The sequence below is a fragment of the Monopterus albus genome, unplaced genomic scaffold, assembly GCF_001952655.1.
Source record: "Monopterus albus unplaced genomic scaffold, M_albus_1.0 scaffold339.1, whole genome shotgun sequence".
NCBI lineage: Eukaryota > Metazoa > Chordata > Actinopteri > Synbranchiformes > Synbranchidae > Monopterus > Monopterus albus.
The window spans coordinates 749,727-769,171 of NW_018128219.1; the positions used below are offsets into that span (position 1 = coordinate 749,727).

A 19,445-nucleotide genomic window follows, 5' to 3' on the forward strand; every position below is an offset into this window, starting at 1 on the left:
ACTTGAGCGTGTAATGTTAATTTTACCTGTGATCCTTTGAATAAATCAGCACTGTTTTGAAGTTACTTGGACTGCCTCGTCTCTCAGAGTTAGCATGGTAAGACAGACCATATCCTACAAGACATAATTCTTACACAAAATTAATACAAAAATAACTGGTGTCAAGGTACCCTTCTCAGAGTCAACATTATCTTCTAACCTTGAAGCAGAGCACACAGGAGCAGACTTTGAATCTTACTTCTTAGCAAGATATTAAGTAATTCTGGTGAACAATCAAAACCATCCAATAGAATTACTGTGCATTTGTCATTTTTAATGTTACTATTCTGACATAACTGTAGCTTTGTGTGTGAATGTGTGTATGTGCGCGCGATCCTGAAACGCTTGTCTTCAGGCACAGCAGGCGTGATGATGAATCATAAATGAAGTGTGAGTAACATGAAACCTCACTTGTCAGTGATTCAAATTAAACCCGACTACTCTTTGTATGGGTGTCTATGCAGACAGGAGAGGCCCACTGATCCCGAATCTTTCTGGAAGGTTTTCAGAGAATAGAACAGTACTTCTCGTAGCCAATCAACAGGCTGGATGCCCTAGAGTCCATCCCTCATCGAGTCATATGGCCAGCAGGTATCAAGTTAAAATAAGTGACCACACCAACACCAGAGTTCAAAATAAAAGCATGGAGTTTCAGGAACTGTGAATTCGTCAAACACCCCAAAACAAAATACCTATTAGATCTACAATCACTGGTGCCTGTAACATTTACATCAATTACACTGAAGGCTGATACACTTTCAACACAAATTAGTTGACATTGCCAGAAAATTTCACAGAAACCTGTTGCCTTAAACCGTTTAACTTTTTACAAGGGCTGAAACGGAACGTGTCAAGTTGTATCAACAGAGAAACTTAAATGGGTTAGATAGACAAAATCAGCCTATCATTCTTTTACTCAAAATCACATTAATATTACTAAGTCTACAGCAAAGCCTTTGTTGAATGAATGTGAAATTGTACATCGACTCGTATGTTTGGTCACATAAACACTCACTGCGTACAGAACATCCTCCTGTATTTTCCTGTTTTAACAGTCAGTTTTTAAATGGACTTGAAATTTTTAACAGCTGCAGTTTTAGACACTTTGTACAAAAATATGTTTAAAAGGAGAATGCATGACTCCAAGTCTGTGGTAAGTGTGAGGCCTAGGTACTAACCTTCATCATGGTTTCCAGTGTTTTCATTATTATGAAAAAAATGACTATGACCTTATTTAATGTAGCCTATATAACAGACACAGAAGGAGTTTCCACCATGAATGGGCTCTTCAAAATGCAAATAGAAAAATGGCCCCTCCCTGACAGAAACATACTAAGTTATCTCTGTGTAACATGATCAGTGCATACTTCAGCTGAGAGTGCAAACCACTAATCATATAATTTGGTAATGAGAACCTCTTTTAATGATCACTCAAAGGTTTAATTAAAACCAAACTCCTGCTTTATAGGTTACATAATAATCTGCATCATGTCTCTTTATAACAAAAACACTTATAGCTACTACTTCTCTTTAACTGCTAAAACTCCAAAATGCGCGAGGTCATAACCAAGTGCACTCATTACAGGGTGAGACGCGACATACATTTATTTTGAAGGCTCGACATCCAACTTCCTCCGCAGCCCTGTCTTCTTTGTGACTGACGCTTTACGCTGCGTTCTTCACAAGTTAGACTTTACGCTGCGCGACCGTCCGTTCCAGCGGTTCCAGCTGAACTTCATTTCTGGAGTTGAGATATTTATTCACACACCTGCTGTACAGATTCATTGTAGCCTATTTATTTATTTTTCTAATTGACAAAGATGGGCTGCGCTGGTTTCACCTGCTCCAAACACTCCCTGTGCGCGCTCAACATCCTCTATGTTGTGAGTATCCACAGCAGAATTAAGGCTACCATATGGATTAATGTACCGCCGATTTTATAAATAAAGATGGGGTTTTATTCGTCCTGTGAGTGTGTAGATACAGTGAAGGATGCGTCCTGACGTGAACAACATGAGTCCAGGCACTGCTTTAATCGATTAGCCTTTCTTGGTGCCAGTATCAGATTCTCATCCATCAGGAAAAACAAACGACGGATAACTTTAGAATCTGCTTAAAGGTGGAAGTGTTTGTAGGGTCCATCGTTTAAGGTTTTAAATGTTAGAGTATTTCCACCCATTACATTCATGGCACCGCAGAGAGCGCCCTGTCAGCTCATTGCCGGGTGGCTCATATCACCGCAGGCCTCGACTCCCAGTGCAACATTTAAACTGAAATAGGAAAACGTTGTCCTCAGAAATTCTAGGTCTGATTGAAATCTTACACATGCTCATGTTTTAAGCACTGTTGGTGGTTTACCCTTTAAATTAAGATGTAAAATGATTATAACCAGGATTCCACTTAAACTTTCAGATGTTAATGCGCCCTCTCTCTGTTGTATAGACAGAATTTCTAACCACAAACATATGCTACCCTGTCTAAAATGTGTTTGTCTGATATAATCCAGAGGCCTGTACCACGAAGCCAGTTCAACTTCACCTGGTTCTCCTCGGTTTCTAGCTTCACTGAGCGCAACATCGCCCATCCTGGGTAACCGGGGCCACAAAGCCGTTTATCGACTGGCTCTGTTAAATTTGGGCTTTCCTACCAGGCTATGAGCGCGTTCATGTGACAGAAGCATCAGAAGCAGCATCAGCACCATGAGTGAAGTAGGCCACTGAAAACAATACAAGATGGACTGTGAGCCATCTGGACAGAAGAGTTTACTGCCAGAGTGATGTTACGGAAGGTGAACTGTAGTCACAGAACTAGGATAAGAAACTGTAGAAACAGTTTTCAAATACCAAGGCTAAGAATATACCATACATTATCACAATATTATGTTAAGGGTCTTTTTCAAAGCATTTTTTTCTCCTTTCTCTGATGAAGAAACTGATGTAGAGGAGAGGACACTGGGGAGGAGCCAGGTCACATGTTCATTTATAATCATGGGAAATATTTAACAGTGTTCTTCTAATAAAAGACCAGTATCACAGTCTCCTGGCATTATTCACAGCTGCCATTCGGTCCATAATCAAATAATCTTGTGCATTTAGATACAGTGCTGATCATCATCAAGGCTGCAGATTGTTGGAGATCCAGAAAGCCTGAGACAGCGCAATGACATCACTGCTCTACCGATATCTGTTTAGTTTAGTCGCCTAGGATTCTCAGCAACTGCTACAGCTGCATCGTCGAGAGCATCTTGACCAGCTGCATCACTGTCTGTTATGGCAGCACTACTGCTATGGACCGCAAGCGCCTGCAGAGAGTGGTAAAGACTGTGGAGAAGATCACCAGGACTCCACTGCCCTCTCTGCAGAGCATTTACCACGGCAAGCTGTGTAGGAAAGCTGCCTCCATCCTCAAGGACCCCACCCACCCCCAGCACGGACTGTTCATACCCCTACTCTCCTGTCAGAGGCTCAGAAGGGGGAAATGCAGGACCTCCAGACTGAAAAACTCTTTCTTTCCCTCTGCCAACAGACTCCTAAACAGCTGACCCAGGATCTACCTCATGTAATTTCATATTCGTATATTCACATATTCTGTTTGCACATGCATAATTGCACACTCACTGCTCAGTATTTGCACACTCAACTCTGATGTAGCATACATTCTCTCTACATTATATTGTGTTCTTGTTGTATTTTTATTGTGCTTCTTACTGCATATTTAGATTTGTGTTACTGCTCATCTACTTTATATATCACTTGTATTGTGTGGCATTCATGTGGACGGCAAAGTAAGAATTTCATTGTACAGGGAAACACATTTCCTAACTGTGCATATGACAAATAAACACTTTGACCTTGACCTTTAGTTCTTATCACATTAATGTAGACTCTGACCCTGTCAGGATCCAGTAAGAACAATTGCTTAGGTTCTCCAGTGATCTGACTGGTTGGTGCTCAGGGTGTTGATAGGTTTGGATCTGATCCTCTAAAGCTAGGTTAGTCGTGGACCATATAATAAATGGTGATCTAGCCTGATTAAAGTGAGCCAGCTGTGCGGTATCAGAAAACCTGAGCTGAGCCCAGAGTTAGCTGGATAAGCCACTAATCTCGCTTTGTGGTACAGGCCCCAGAGTGTTTGTTTTGTGTGGAAATTGTGATGAGACTTTGATTCATGAAGCTACTATAGCTAGACGAAATAGGGTAAATACTATTAACCAGGGACAGGAAATAAAGAGATTACCAGAATGGAAATACAAAGTTATACGAGATAGTTTTTCCACATTAGAATCTTTTCAATGTTCTTATTGTTTTGACAGAATTCCATGGAGGCCAGGTACAGTAGTTGTTCAGAATCATCTTAATGACAATCTTATGAAGTTGGCTTTTGGTTGGAAAATTTGCAAGTGTGAATATAATGGAGATCATTTAACTACATTTCTTCACATTATCACGCTATTTATCTCACTCAAATCTCCATACTTCCACTTCCTGTTTGAACAGCCAAAGCCCTGTCCATGTGTGCCTGCTCATCAGCAGTTTTGTCTTGCTTCACCATTGGATGCTGGATCATTTCATTGCAGGACAGTCCTCTCCACCTGATTGATTCCGATGGCACTTGGGCCGCAGTCTGCCAGTCCGTCCTGCTCTTCTTGCCTCTCATGAACCGGTCTCCACCCAAGAGACTAGGTGCTGAGGGACTCCTGGCAGGGTCACTCGCTCATGCCCACACTGCAGCCATGCAGGCTGCTGGTATTCTCCTGGCAGGGGTCACAACTACAGTCTCTCGTTTTGCGCATTTGGGCTGATTTTGTTTCCTCTTCTTTTCCTCTGCTGACTTGTCTCCCGGTCAGCAGGCTGCCTGTTCTCTTCCCCGTCTGTTTCTTCCTTTTCTTCTTTTGACAGCGGGCTGCCCCCTATTCTGTCGACCGCCTACTCTGGCACTGGACCCCTCCCCACCTGCCCTTCTTGGCAGCTCCCTCGCTAATTCTGGGGACTTGTAGAGCACAAAAAGGTTTGCTGATTCATGCCTCTTTTTCTTATGTTCAAGCTTATATTCTCTCTCCACTCACCCCAATCAGTCGAGGCAGAAGCCCGCCCACCAAGAGCCGGGGTCTGTCGGAGGTTTCTTCCATTAAAGGGAGTTTTTCCTCCCCACTGTCGCCAAGTGCTTGCTCAAGGGGGATTTGTTGGGTTTTCCCTCTGTAATAATAGTGACAGTAAGGTCTAGACTTTAGTTTGTAAAGTATCATGAGATGACTTTTGTTGTCATTTGGTGCTATACAAATAAAATTTGAATAGGGTTAGGTCCACCGTTTTTTTTTTCCTGAGGTCTTGGCCAATTTCCCCAATGATGTCAAGCAAAGAGGGCCCGAGTTTGAAGATAGGCCTTAATGACAATTATTTTCTGGAATTTTCCAGTCTGTATAAAGCAACAGTCATCTGAGTATGTAAACCTCAGACGCACTGGAATTGTGATGTATTGAATCAAGTGAAATAATTTATCTGTAAACAACGGTGGGAAATATGTCATGCATAAAGTACACATCCTAACAGACTTACCAAATTGAGAGTTTGTAACATGTCTGTGGCGTGGTTTAAAAAAAAAAAAGAAGCTCAAATTCAACCCGTGTGTGTGTGTGTGTGTGTGTGTGTGTGTGTGTGTGTGTGTGTAAACTTCTGACTCAAGTTGTGTGCTGCTGTATCTGCTTACACTAGTAAATCATAAGAGGGGTTATACAGGCCTATTTGTAATAAATGAAATATACTTTTTACACCACTACATTCATCTGACAGCTCTAGTTGCTCATGACATTGCAGCATAAGATATTACATAGAATTAATGGATTGGTGTGCGGTTCTAAGTTAATTTTGCTATTATCACACAATGTATTATGAATTACATTTCCTGTATGTATGCATTACAGACTCTTAAACAGTACTTCTAGCATCTGTCTGCATGTCTGCCCTGCAGATGGTGAGTCTGTTGATGATTGGCATTGCAGCATGGGGGAAGTGGTTTGGCCTGGTTTCCAGTTTCCAAGTGGTAGGAGGCGTCATTGGTGTGGGGGTCTTCCTCTTCTTTGTGGCCCTGGCCGGTCTCATCGGAGCCATGAAACATCACCAGGTCCTGCTCTTCTTTGTATCCTTCATGCTGCTCATGATGTTATTTCTGCTGTTTCACAGCTTATATAGGACGGTATAAATGTTTGAAACCATTTCTGATATTACATGTCAGGTGGTTAAACTGGATCAGTATTTAAAAGGGAATCCATTATTACATAAAAAAAGAAAAAGCACTGATACCATTTCTTTTGTCTGTTTTTTGGTCACTTAAAGCAGCTATGTAGTGCTTCAGTGCTGTGAACTCTGTTATAAGTTCTGTCTTTAAACCAGAGGGACCCATGGAAAGCCTAGAACAAAACAGTTTGATCATTAAAAAAAAAAAAAAAAAAAAAATTGCTCCTTCATATTTGTCGCTATTGGAAAACATTTTCCATTTTGGAATCTTGTAGGAATGAGGACTTTTCCACTGGTCAGTAGTTGGGCTGGTGACAACTTTCCATCTGACTCTCCAGAGCAGGTTCGCTGTGCATCTCAAGTTACCACGCTGATCTAGCCAAATTAAACATCCGGAATATAACCACTAGGACAGGACCCAAAATGCAGACCCAGACAAGAGTCTTAGGAAATAAACAGTTTAATAAAATTAGAACAAATAAAACAGCAACCTAATGCTCAACCTGACAGCTTAAACCTATGGGCATGGGGGAATGGAACACCAAATCAGTCAGGGAGCGGTACAAACGATAGCAACGAGGGAACAATTAACAAGTCCGTGGAGGCGACAGGTGAAATGTCCAAACTTATAGGTGGAGACAGTCTCAATTAGCCAGGAGAGAGGGTAGGGCGCTGAGCACAGGAGAAACAAATCCAGGAACTGGTGACAAAACAGTCAGATAGTGTGTAGACAAACAGCTCTACAAAACAGGCAAAGGCGTAAGAACCAGGGGCGGAAAGACAGCGAAATGGATCTCAGGTGTACACTTGAGAGGACCAGGTACAGAATCCAGGATGATGAACAGCAAGTGACTGAGAAAAAGGCAGGCAAATATAAGGGCTGATGACTAAACTCAACCGATGGCTCTAACCATCGGGGGGGTTTGGTGTCTTACCCACGGACACTTCGACACGTGGACTGCTGGCACCGAGAGTCGAACCTCCAAACTTGTGGTTGGGAGACGACTGCTCTACCCACCGCACCACGGTCACCGCCCCCAGAAAAGGACAGTTCACTACCTTTTTTATTTTCTTTATTTCTAAGAGGGATTTGAGAAGATTATTCTAAATCTCATCTTAAATACATAGCCGGGCGAGTTGTTTCTCCTTACATCCAGTCTTAGTACTAGGGCTTACCACATCCTGACTCCACCTTTGTTATATACATAGGAGATTATTATGACTCTTCTCATGTCACTCTCAGAAACAAAGAGCATTTCCCCAAATGCTGAAATGCTCATTCCCTGATAGCTGCAGTATACGGTGGCCATGATTATAGTTTCAACTTTGTAGTTCTGTTGCATGTATTTCAGTATAATGCAAGTACGATTTTAGGCTTTCAGTGTAACCATCACAGAACATTTCACAAATGTGAACCACAATGTACAAAATCTGTTTAACTTCGAGGAAATAAAATATAGCGGTTTTGCATAGTGTGCTGAGACAGTCATACTACCTGATATGCTTTGAAGTTTGTTTGCTGATTTATGTTGTGAACCTAAGTATCTGGAATTAGAAATACTAAAGTTCTGAAACCGATGTGACTCTCAGTAACAAGAGTGGGCAGTATTTACGTACATGGACAGAAAGATATATTATAGTACATGTGTCTGTAAATTATGGAAAGGCTGGGGTTGGTAATGAATTTTCATGTCATGTTTATGAGTCTTAAGCTGTTTTCACATCATGCTCTCTTCCAGTCCTACAAGCTGCAGACATGATTCTAGTACAGTGGTTTAGACTGGTGTGTGCTTGTTGTTCCTTGATAGTGGAGCTCAGTACATGATCATCCTGTTCATGGTGTTTATTGTGCAGTTCTCTGTTTCCTGCGCCTGTCTGGCTATCAACAGAGAGCAACGGGTAAGATCAAAATCTTCTTTTCCTTTAGAAACTTTAATTGGGACAATTATGTTAGTTTTTAGAATTACAGTCCTGTGCAAAGGTCTGCCAGTGGATAGAACTTGGGCTGATGCAGTAATTTGTCTTGGTCAGTGCAGTCACCAATACAGCAGGTCCCATGTTTACTTGCAGAGAGGGCAGTGCTATGCTAATGTAACTCCTTAAATAGAAAAGGGAGCCAAATCTAAACAGCTTGCTGAAGCATGTTTTCTTACATAGACAGCCACCAAGTAACTGGGTTGTCTGACTTAACATTTTGTGGCTCAGTAGGCACAACCAACATCCAGATTTATGTGCACAAACACTGAAAAAGTCAGTTTTTCCTATTTCCACTTTAAGGTCAGACCTGGACTCAGGATGTTGTTAGCCAAGCTGTGGTTTAAGAGTGAAAACAGGGACATTGCTAAGCATGGCTAAGTCCTAATTTACAAACATTGAAACTGTGAGTTTTTCATAACATGTTGCCTTTAACAAGGTTAAAAATATTTCTTGGTCTATTTTGTTGTTTGATTCTGTGTGTTTACTTAGGTGCATTGCTAACCAGCCAACTTGAACAACTGCTGTTATGGTTTTTTTCAACTGAACAGTGAATTTTCACCTCACATTATTTGGTCACACACATTTAGACACTAAATAGTTTGCAATCAATGTTTATTGGCCCAAATAGTAAGTACCAACCAGGGATGTATTAAGGAAAGCTGGATCCCTGGACCATTTGAATGAAAACTTCTCTTGTGGTGCATGAACCATTATTTCCCTGCAGGCCTCACCTGTACACTTCTGCTTGGCTCATAGACTTTACATTGTAATGTCATTACAGAAATAAAAGTCACGTTTTACAAAAACGTCCATAGATTAAATAAAGAGTGATAAATGGGTTTGCAGACTGAGGTGTCATGTCAATGATTTTAAAACGTGTCTTTTAATCATTGTGGTCTATGGAGGAAATACCTTTGGGCCAGGGGGGATTTTCCATTGTAATACCATAGTTGGCCACTGGGGGAAATGGGTTGAAATGCTGGAGATCCTGTGTCCAGCTCTCGTAATAAGTTTGTTATTCTCCTTCAGATTGCGCGCCTCTTTTTTCTTACCTCCATACAGAAAGGGCCTTATTGATTGTGAATGTGGTATAAGAAGCCATAGAACGTTTTCCTCTCCTTTTCATTAAGGTCTCAGATCAATGATGCATTAGCCAGTCACCACTAAAGAAATGAATGTGAACAGCTAAACGCAGACAAAACCTCAGCAGCCTCAGGGGACATCAGCCATTACCACTAATTCAGCACAGCTCATTGGCGATGGTGAATATCATGTTCCCTTCTTGGAAAGTGCTTGTGTTTGTGGTGTTACTCATGAAGGGACTGCTGTTCTGGTAGACATTTTGATGACATATTAGGCACTTCTTGGCTTCTGCAAACAGTTACAAGACAGACTGTGCAGACTTTTCTAATGCTACTGATGAAAATCAAATGTTGCAGTCAAGTAGCAGGACTTCCCAGGAAATTATCATACTCAGGGCCCATATTTATTAATCTTCCCATCCACATATGTTTAAGAATATTCTGCTTTGAATAATAATGTGTCTGAAATGTTATTGCCAGGGCAACACGGTGGTGCAGTGGTTAGCACTGTCCTCCCTGACATACCTCGTCTACCAACAGCAGAATGTCTGCAGCAGTTTCCTCTTATTTCAGTATTATTGTTATTATACCATCTATAATGTTTGGGACAAATTTATAGAAATTGTTGTCCCATTTCTTCTATACTCCACAATTTTAAAAAACTACATGTGGCTATAGTGCACATTCTCAGATTTTATTAAACCGTATTTTGGTTTTAGCATATAGTAGAAATTACAGCCATGTTTATATAAAGCCATACCATCTGATACAAGACTCCTTGTTCTTCTTGTCTCTGAACATAGTTCTTCATGACTCTGGGCCTATTGTCATGTTGTGGAACAACAATAATCTCCAATAATATCCTGGAATCTTCTCTTAGCAATAAATAAATGCATCAAAAACACTGTCAATGTCAAAATGCTGTCAAGCAAACAGCAATGCTTCTTCTTGCCCCTGTGTGTGCACCCTGCAGGATCACCTACTGGAAGTGGGCTGGAATAACTCTCGGAGCACTCAGAGGGATGTGCAGAAGAGTCTCAACTGCTGTGGCTTCAAACAGGTGGACCCCAGCAGCTCCTGTGATGCTGTGAGTTTGAATTGGGGCTCATTATGAAATGTTTCCTGACCTCTGTTACATTCCCGCACAATAAAATAGATTTATGGTTTCTCCATTGTTAGTATTTAATCATTTGAAGAAAGGTAGTAAAACTCTATGTGAAATTACAAAAGCCTCCAACCATTTGCTCGACTTATAAGTACTGAGTCTCTTGTTCTCCTGCAGGCCTGTTTTCCAAACCACTCCTGTTCGCCCTGTGCAGATAAGATCCAGGAACTTGGGGAGGTTTTGCACTTTGTAGGAGGAATCAGCTTCTTTTTCAGCTTCAGTGAGGTGAGCTACAACAGATACCATGCTGTAATAGGTTGTAAGATTAAGGCCCAATTCCAGCTCACAGACTCATGGACTTTGAGGCACTCTCTCACCTTCATTTTGAGCCCTTTATCCCCACTTTCAAATATGTATTTTCTTTTTTGTTTAATAATGCCATTTTGATAAAAACATGTATTAAATTGATTAGGTAAGCTAAGTGGCAGTTGCCTCTCATCTGCTTTGTAAGGCAAGAGCCTGAACCACGTACATACCAGCCAGTCGGTCCCTGAAGTGTCTTGGCTGTGAGGAAAGTAAAAACATCAAATAAAATGTTCTAAACCCACGACAGTTAGAACTATGGTGTCATTTTGGCGTTGTCATGGTGATGGGACAGCCTCAGTCACAAAGTGTTGTCCCATTCCTGTTTACAGTTTCCAGGCCTTGCAGACTTTTGCACTCAATGACTTACAGGTGATGTAAGTCTGAGGGTTCTGGACTGACGACCTCAGGGAGGACAATGAGATTCAGCCTCACATTAACAGTATTAATTAATAGTATTAGTACTAGTAGTAGTAGCTCTTATTGCAGTAACAGTAGTAAGATCAGCAATAACAGCAGATAGTTGCAGCAGGAGTTGTAGAGGTCACTGATTACATCACAACCAACTTCACCACAGAGGAGTAAATAAGGGTCCCCAGCCCAAAGTGACACAGTCCTACACTGACCTGAACATCTGAGACATCGGGGTTGAAAAGAAAAGAGAAAAACTAACTAGAGCAGGATGACATGCACCAAAACAGACTGTCCACTGGATGCGGGCCACTGAGCTAACAGTGGCATTCACCTTCAGTCCAGGATCGCTTCCCTGTTAGTAATTCTAGTCATAGCAGCAGTAGTACCAGTAGTAGAAGAAGTTTAGTCAATAAGCCCCCTGTTCAGAGCCAAACCAGTCTCTCAGTACTTTGACTTCTCTACCCCAGTCACTGAGCTCCAGTCATACTGGTTCCTACTGACTTGAACTGTTAAAAATAACCACTAAGGTTCAGGAGTTTCCTTAAACACTTAGCTTACTGTAGTTTCTATCAACCAAACAGAAGAAATAGTGCTTTGTTTGGGGCCAGTACTAGATTAATCCATAGGTGGTGCTTTAGGGAGCATTCGGGGCTGCAGGATGGTGGATGTGGGACTGAGTCAAAATAAACGACAATGCATTCGTGGTAATGAAAGAACATGTCACCCAGCACGGCAGTGTGGTTCACTGATGTGTGTTTAATAGTTTTTGAACATCGGTGGAGCTCTGTGGCACATGTGTTGCTAAAAGGGGAATATAACACACTGCCAGGCTCATTCTTTCACACAGATTTAACAGGGGTTACTGATATGTGTGCTGTAGTGTCTGACTGCTACTTAATGACTGTGTCCTTGTGTCAGATTCTGGGTGTTTGGCTCACGTATCACTACAGGAATCAGAAGGATCCCAGAGCAAATCCCAGTGCTTTCCTGTGAGACAGCACTAGCTTCAGCCCCTTGACTCTGTCACTTCCTCACCTCTGTGGACTCGCTTTGACTGATCTGTGTGTTTCAGCCAATTGCTGCTGATACAGTGTGTTATGAAAGCCAGTTGTGTGAAGGAATAGTGCAGTGCCTTCAGCATGGCAGCTCTACAAAAGAAGCGTCTCACACTAAACATAAACTTTTAGTACGGTCAGCACATGTGTGCAAAAGAGAGGGAATACTGTCTACAGCAGTTTGTTGAGAATCCCAGAAGTATTTCTACACCCTGCCTGATGCTGACCTTGAACACTGACTCTTTCTTTTTGTTGGTTTGTTCGATAAAACAGCTGATCCCACTGAACACACTCTGCGTACTGATTTGACAGACTATTTGACTATGCATGAAAGTATAAATACTGTGTGAGGACGATATATGTTTTCTTGTGTGTGTGTGTGCGTCTCACTGGTTTGCCTAGCTGTGTGCTGTGTATTTGGCCTTTTGCATGACTCTTCTGCAAACATAAACCACAGTATGAGAACTGCAATGATGACTGTAAACCACCTGTCTCAGCCTTTGTACTGTAAACCACAATAAAACACTAAGAAAGAAAAAACTCCCACTTCTCTGGTTTTGTTGTGTGGATGTTGTTCAGCAGCATTCACACTGTTGTTATCCTACATCCATAAACATCTGGCCATTTTTTCTTCTGCACATTTTTGCAACTAGTAGCTAACTGCTTCTGCATAGTATCAGCTAGAAAAACCATTAAAATATGTAAATGTTCAGCTCTTTGAGGAAATTATTGCTTGTACTAAACTTTTTTCTACCTTTTATACTTTTTGAAAATATTTAGCTTAAAAAAATCCCATTGAAATGAATAGAATGACTGTTCAAATCTTCAACTTTCTTTTCTTTCGACCTTAACTAGTTAAGCAAACATTCAGACACCCACTGCCTGTATCCTTCAGCTTTTAAAACATTTTCTGCCTCTCTTCTATCAACCGTGAGCTTTCACAAACAAACCAGGACAAATTAGGAAAATTCTCCAGGAGAATAAAAAGGGTTACAGTTAATGAATAATGTCTCTAGGTCCACATTACATGTCCTGTCCAGCACTGTAATGTCCCTACACCAACCTGCATTAATGTAAAAACAGATGCCGCCTCCTCTCTTTTTTCCAGATAGCTCCTTCACACGGTCTGCTCTGTAGGTCTGAAATCCCGGCAGCTGAACAGCCTCATCAGGGATCAAGTCATTTAGCAACGTTTCCACAAAGCACAATGACGCAGAATGTAAAAAAATCAGAGTTAGTCTAATTGACAGAGTCCATCCATTTTGTTAGGTAGGGAACGGAGATTAGCTAGATGTATGGCCAGGAAGTGGCATTCAGTACACCAGGTGTCATAGCCTTACGAGGGCACTGGCCCACTTCTCACTCCAGTGTCTCCTCCAAGTTCCAAAAACAGCTGCTGCTCCACAATTTGTCCAAACAGCTTCTGCTAGCCATGAAAACATGTCCATGGTGAGCTGTTGGATGTTCAGAAGCTTGCCCCTGGTTAAAGTAATCCGGGCAGGGTCACAGAAAACCAATAACAATAAAAGCACACGACTGAGGCAGCCGTGGTCGGCGCCATGCAGATACATTTGTCAGGACTCAGGAAACAGACTTGTTATTGTGACAGGATATGATGTTTTTGAGTGTGGTGACCAAAACCACAGAGAATGGCATGTCATTCTCTCACTGAGTTTCATCATAAGACTCAGAAATTCTCATTCAAGTAGAGATTAGGGCTGCATGGAATTTGCAATAAATCCTAGGTATTATGGAGTATCGTCACAAATGGGTATTAGTGTTGTTGAAGCCTTCTTGCACCAATAGTGATGAGATTGTTTTGATAGGACCTGTAATTTTCCTTCTGTTGTCTATTTTGTGAGCTGGGGTACTTCTCATTACCTTAAAATGTCAGTCTCATTTCCTTCCTTTGTGTCTTATCCTTGTCCCTTCAGTGTAAAACATGCAGGAAGTGCATGAAAAGATGCAAGGAGGGAGAAATCAAGAAAACATGGTTTTAGACAAATAAGACAACCATTCTAATGACTGCACAGCAGGATCGGCTGTCAGGCTGCAGGTGTGACTGCTGCTAGAGCAGAGATGTCCTTAAGGATGAGAAAGGTGGCTGTAAAATATTGTATCTGTGCAGGTTTCCTCTTAAATACTTTGACAAGATCTGCACATTCAATAAAAACCTGTATTTTACATTTACATTGTGACAGGATCCATCAAAGCACAGTTGATTATTGTGTTACTGCAAGCACAGAGTCCTGATCAGCCAGCTAGTGCTGCACTATTTCTTTGTGGGGTTCATTACACAAAACACTGGTCTCAGTGGAGCCTCAGTAACCTAACAACAAGAAAATGCTTTTAACACTGGAAGTGTGGACCCACCCATCCAGGATGTTAAACACATGCGTACACACAATGCTACTCACACAGCAGGGATAGATACCTCACAGACTCATTTAAATAAAAATCATGTTCACAGTTTAACTCGGATACTAAATATGTCGGCTCCTTTAAACCTGATCGTCAGCTCAAAATGAGTCAAAAGTGCAACAGTTTATTCCCACCAATAATAGATGAACAAGAAATCTATTACTGCTTCCTAGTGTAGCCAGCGGATGTGACCGGGCCAATGTAACCCAGACACTAAGTTTTGGTAAATCTCAATCCCAATGAATATTGTCCCTCCTGTTTCAAGAGGTCAGTTTCATACAGATTCAACAAGTACTGGGTCACCACACTCTCAGGAAAGTCAGCAAAATACAGAGATATTAGTTTTAGGAGGCGACAGTGCAGTGGGTAGAGCAGTTGTCTCCCAACCAGAAGGTTAAAGGTTCAAATCTCAGTGCCTGCAGTCCACGTGTGAAAGTGTCCTTGGGCAAGACACTGCTGTGCTGTAAACCTCATCCTACCTGACTCGTGGAGCTCTCTCACATCTACTTCAAAATAGCAGGCTCTATACTGACACAGAAGACTTGTTTCCTTCGTTTTGTCCAACCCTTTAAAATACTCATTATCTAGTATAGTAGCACAACAAGTAATGATAGCATTAATAGCATGAGTACTTCTGTACTGAAATATCATACTTTTTTAGCATGAGTATTATTCATGTCTGCCAAATAAGCACACTATGCACCTTGTATGAATGTACCATATTTATTCAAAAAGCATTCTGGATATACAGCAATAATAACAAAGGTAAGAATCATGAAAGAACTTCAAGGGTGAAACATTTTAAGCAAAGATGAAGAGAAGAAACATTCCAGTGCTTAGTTTTCCAAGTGTAAACTGGTAGTGACAGCATGTTATTGGCATCTGAGGTGACAATAAACTCTGGATCAGGTCACACGTCACGCATGTGTGTGATGCTCACAGCTCAGACTTCAGGAGCTTCTTGGCTTTCTTCATGTTGCTTTTCACTGAAGAAGGAGAAAGAAACATTCACATTTAGTCAGTCTGTTCCACAGACACTGGCACAGCTGGCAGAGGACAGATCTGTTCAAGCTTCACAGCGTGTTAGCACTTGTACTTACAGAGTTGGAGGTCACCTGGTTCATAGGTATACATGCGGTTGCTGTAGCGACTAGTGATGTCAGCTCTCACGGTCATTGTGGGGTCTGAGGAGATATTATTAGTATTAGGTGAGTAAAGTCTTCAGTGCAGGTGCTATCTTAGAGCAGGCAGGAGTTTGCTGAACTGCAAGTGACACCACTGTCAGCAAGTTAACTTTGTTATACACGGTGTGTACTTGGAAAATAAACATGTCTCTGAGTATTTTAAAAACCAAGGGCCGGCTGTGGCTCAGGAGGTAGAGTCCAAATGTCCCGATGATGGCATTAGTGTGTGAATGTGAGTGTGAATGGCCAAAAAGTGTGAAAGTGCTTTGCGTGTGCTGCAATGCAGAAAAAAGCGTCGTACAAGTGTAAGACCGTTTACCACAGCCAGTAATATGTGCCTGATTTAAAACTGCATGGACACATCCATCTGTTTGTGGGTCAAGAAGCAGTTTAAATAATAACTATTAACTTTTGCCATCCTTATCCAGATGTTAAGTTGAGCATCTAAGTTATAAAACACACTCGTGTTCAGTAGAATCCACTCAGGGGTTTTGCTGCTACGGCCAGGAGTTTAGGAATCTTTGCTAATGAGAGGAAAATGTAGCTGTTAGCCTGTGCTATGTTTTAGCATTTAAAATGATTCTGCAATAGTCACTTGTGGCCACTTTTCAGTATTCTGTTACATCCTCGGGTACATAAATGTGTTTGCTTGTAGTTGCACATACAGTTTGTATGCATGACTGGCCAAATACTTTACTAATTAAGTACACTTACTCAAGTACTGTACTTAATGTACAAATATGACAGCTGTTATCTATAGAGCATAATTTTACATATCACTTCTTTTGAGATTGTACTTTTACTTCTGTGACATTTTCAAAGCAAAACTTTACTCGTAATTTAGCATGTTTAAATTGCAGTATTACTTAGGTAATGAACTGAAATACTAAGTCCTTGACTGGATACTGTACTCTATTGCAACATTTTAGTTTTTTTGACTGAATGCCAACATTTATTTGTCCCCAAAAGGAAAATTACATTATAGATGAAGTGCTGAATAAAGACTCTTGCAGGTCATAGCGTTGTGCACTCTCATAATGTACTAAAACCGAGTAATGTAGTAGGCCTGTTTGCTATCACAGGAAACAACGTGCTATTTTGAAGGTAGGTCATCTAACCTATAACAGGAATATGTAATAGTTGTGTCACAAACTGTGGCTCTTACCCACAAAAAGGAACCTGGGAACGTACTTTCCATCAGGAGAGAGATTTTTATCTACGGTTTCATACTGTAAGGGAGAAGAAATGCATTTTATCAAACATCAACATCCAAATCTGAAGTAAACCATCTTGGAATTCAGAGTTTTTAAAGGTTCTTAAAGCAGCTCATTGGTATGGCAGAACAGTTTTATTTGGCATGAGAGATCAGGGGCTCAGTCTGAAAAAAGTGCTGTTGCTCATTTCCATGCAATCACAATTTTGCTACAGCTGAATGACAGTGTGATGATATTTGGTGAACAGTTTGCTTATGGTGCAGTATTGTACACCTTAAAACCTTTGTAGCCTGGCAGCCTGAAAAGTCCTGTGACTTACCACCAAATTCAGGACGATAAAGTCCTCATCGAGAATTTTCTGGATCTCATCGTCTTCAGCAAAAACTTTCTTCAGCGCTGCAGGAAAAAGAGCTTTTTAATTCTTCAACTCAATACAGCATTTTATTAATTAGCACATGATCCTGGTGTAGGACGCCACAAGGATGTGTGGGGCGGCGTCACACGTGAGCAAACAAATGCCTACTTCAGCTTCAAACAGGTTTAGCTCTTCATTCAACAGAACATTTCTTCTCTGCATGAGCAACTTAATAGTTGGAATAATTGCAGCTAGACATTGTCCAGGGGTTCGACTTACCCTGGCTGTGGGGGCAGTCTTCCAGGTGAAAGAGGACCATCAGAGGCTTGTTTCTAAAAGGCAAATGAGCGTCACTGACATTCAGTCATAAGCTTCAGTGAACAGTGTCAGTGTTAAACCAGTATTTTGATGTCAATGTTAAAATGATTTCTTACTTTGACCTGGACCAGTAAAGACCCTCCTCATAGGTCTGAGCCCAAATCAGCTGATCACCCCATCCTGGACAGACACAGACACCGTTAAAGAACAAGCTCTATAATTCTTATATTATTCTTTAGTCTCAGTCATTCAGCTTTAGAGGGACAAATTATTGTCACAGACCTCTGGACAGAGTCTGAGGGATCCTCTTGCCAGACTTTGGGATGTATTTCCCAAAGGTAGAAGACACAGCCACCAGGACCAGAAGTACAGAGAACATGGCTTTGATCATCTTCATAGGCTTACTGCAACAGGAGGAACAGACAAAACCGGGAAACTAATCACACATCTTGACCTTATTGCACTGTTCAAGGAAGAAACAGTTGCCTATGGAAATGACATCATGTTTGTCAGGAATGAAAAAAGCTTCAACTTTCTAAGTCTCCCAGTGGTTCCTATTACAGGAAAGCCTGTATTTATTTTTCCAAAGATTGTTTTCTCTGATTGACTAACTGAACCTTAAGATAAGCTAAGCATTTTTCCAACACAAGTACTTGACTGTAAAGAGCATTTTAGACTGAAGTGAAAGTAAAGATGCTTTAAAAATGAACTGCTCTCCAGTAAACCTGCTGCTGCTTGCTGTAAGGAAGTTAAGGGCAGGCTCTTGTATCTTACCCGTTCCCGACTAGTCCGGTGAGAATGCAGGTGGATCGATGCGCCGTAGGCTACCTCCACTCTCACCTGTCTCCTATTTAAGGATTAGCTCCCCTGCGGGCGCGCCCTGTGCCCATCCCCCACGCGTCTTCTCTGCCGGAATGCCACGGTGACTCGGAACTTCCTAAACGGGTTTGTTTGCGAACCAAACTCCCCTGAGGAGATGTTTAATTGTATGTTTCCGTGTATATTGCTAAAGACGTCCTGCTGTAACATCACGATTGTAAACATTTTAAGTTATGACGGAAATAAACCTTAAAGTCGGCATATAAACAGCCATAATTAGTGCCTATTGTAAGTAATACAATTTGCAATTTTTAATAATAGGAACAAAATCTAAATGATTTGTATCATTCATAAATGGTGTTCATGTACGCTGTGTAATCCATAGTTATTGTATCGGAAGATTGTAATGTGGTGTAACCTATGTGGCTTATCACTGATGGAAACTCTCAAATTATTGGAATTTAACAGGGAATTTGCAGGAAACTCTGCACACAACGGGTAGAATCCGTTGTAGAAGAGACACAGGTTTGCACACCTTTGCATGGGTTTCTGTTCTGTTAATCATTAACACCGCCTTACATGGTGCGGTTTGGACACTGTCCAGTTGGACGCAGACGTTGCATGCGGTGAATCGGGATGCTTGGCGTGGGTCCAAGGACAAGTCACCCTAACGCTGAGAAATGCCAGCACAGGCTGCATGATGATCGGGCTTTACGTGATTGGCTCAAGGCACTATTGTCCAAGTGAACCTGTCTTTCCTACAAAGTCAACATATTCATTAAGTCATGAAGATGAACACTGAATGATGTTTGAGCTCTAGGTGACACAACCACAGCCATGAGCAGTAAAACATGACGAGCTACAGA

The 19,445-nt window shown here is 41.4% G+C and overlaps 2 protein-coding genes across 3 annotated transcripts; one reads left to right on the top strand and one right to left on the bottom strand.

Moving 5' to 3' along the window:
• The first annotated feature begins 1,689 nt into the window (after positions 1-1,689).
• Positions 1,690-12,786, top strand: tspan13b (tetraspanin 13b). 2 transcript variants are annotated; one of them, XM_020624796.1, is made up of 6 exons: positions 1,690-1,922; positions 6,007-6,174; positions 8,091-8,171; positions 10,305-10,418; positions 10,614-10,721; positions 12,132-12,786. In XM_020624796.1, exons 1-6 carry the CDS (start codon positions 1,860-1,862, stop codon positions 12,204-12,206), a joined length of 609 nt encoding a protein of 202 aa, XP_020480452.1. In that variant the 5' UTR covers positions 1,690-1,859; the 3' UTR covers positions 12,207-12,786. The 2 variants fall into 2 exon arrangements, with proteins under 2 accessions (XP_020480452.1, XP_020480451.1); XM_020624795.1 differs by having other exon boundaries at positions 10,614-12,786.
• Positions 12,787-15,404: 2,618 nt separating this feature from the next.
• Positions 15,405-18,637, bottom strand: agr2 (anterior gradient 2). The gene is made up of 8 exons (XM_020624827.1): positions 18,535-18,637; positions 18,043-18,164; positions 17,877-17,940; positions 17,722-17,774; positions 17,407-17,483; positions 17,039-17,102; positions 15,790-15,873; positions 15,405-15,675 (listed from the first exon to the last, which is right to left on the bottom strand). Exons 2-8 carry the CDS (start codon positions 18,155-18,157, stop codon positions 15,626-15,628), a joined length of 507 nt encoding a protein of 168 aa, XP_020480483.1. The 5' UTR covers positions 18,158-18,164; positions 18,535-18,637; the 3' UTR covers positions 15,405-15,625.
• Between the last annotated feature and the right edge of the window lie 808 nt (positions 18,638-19,445).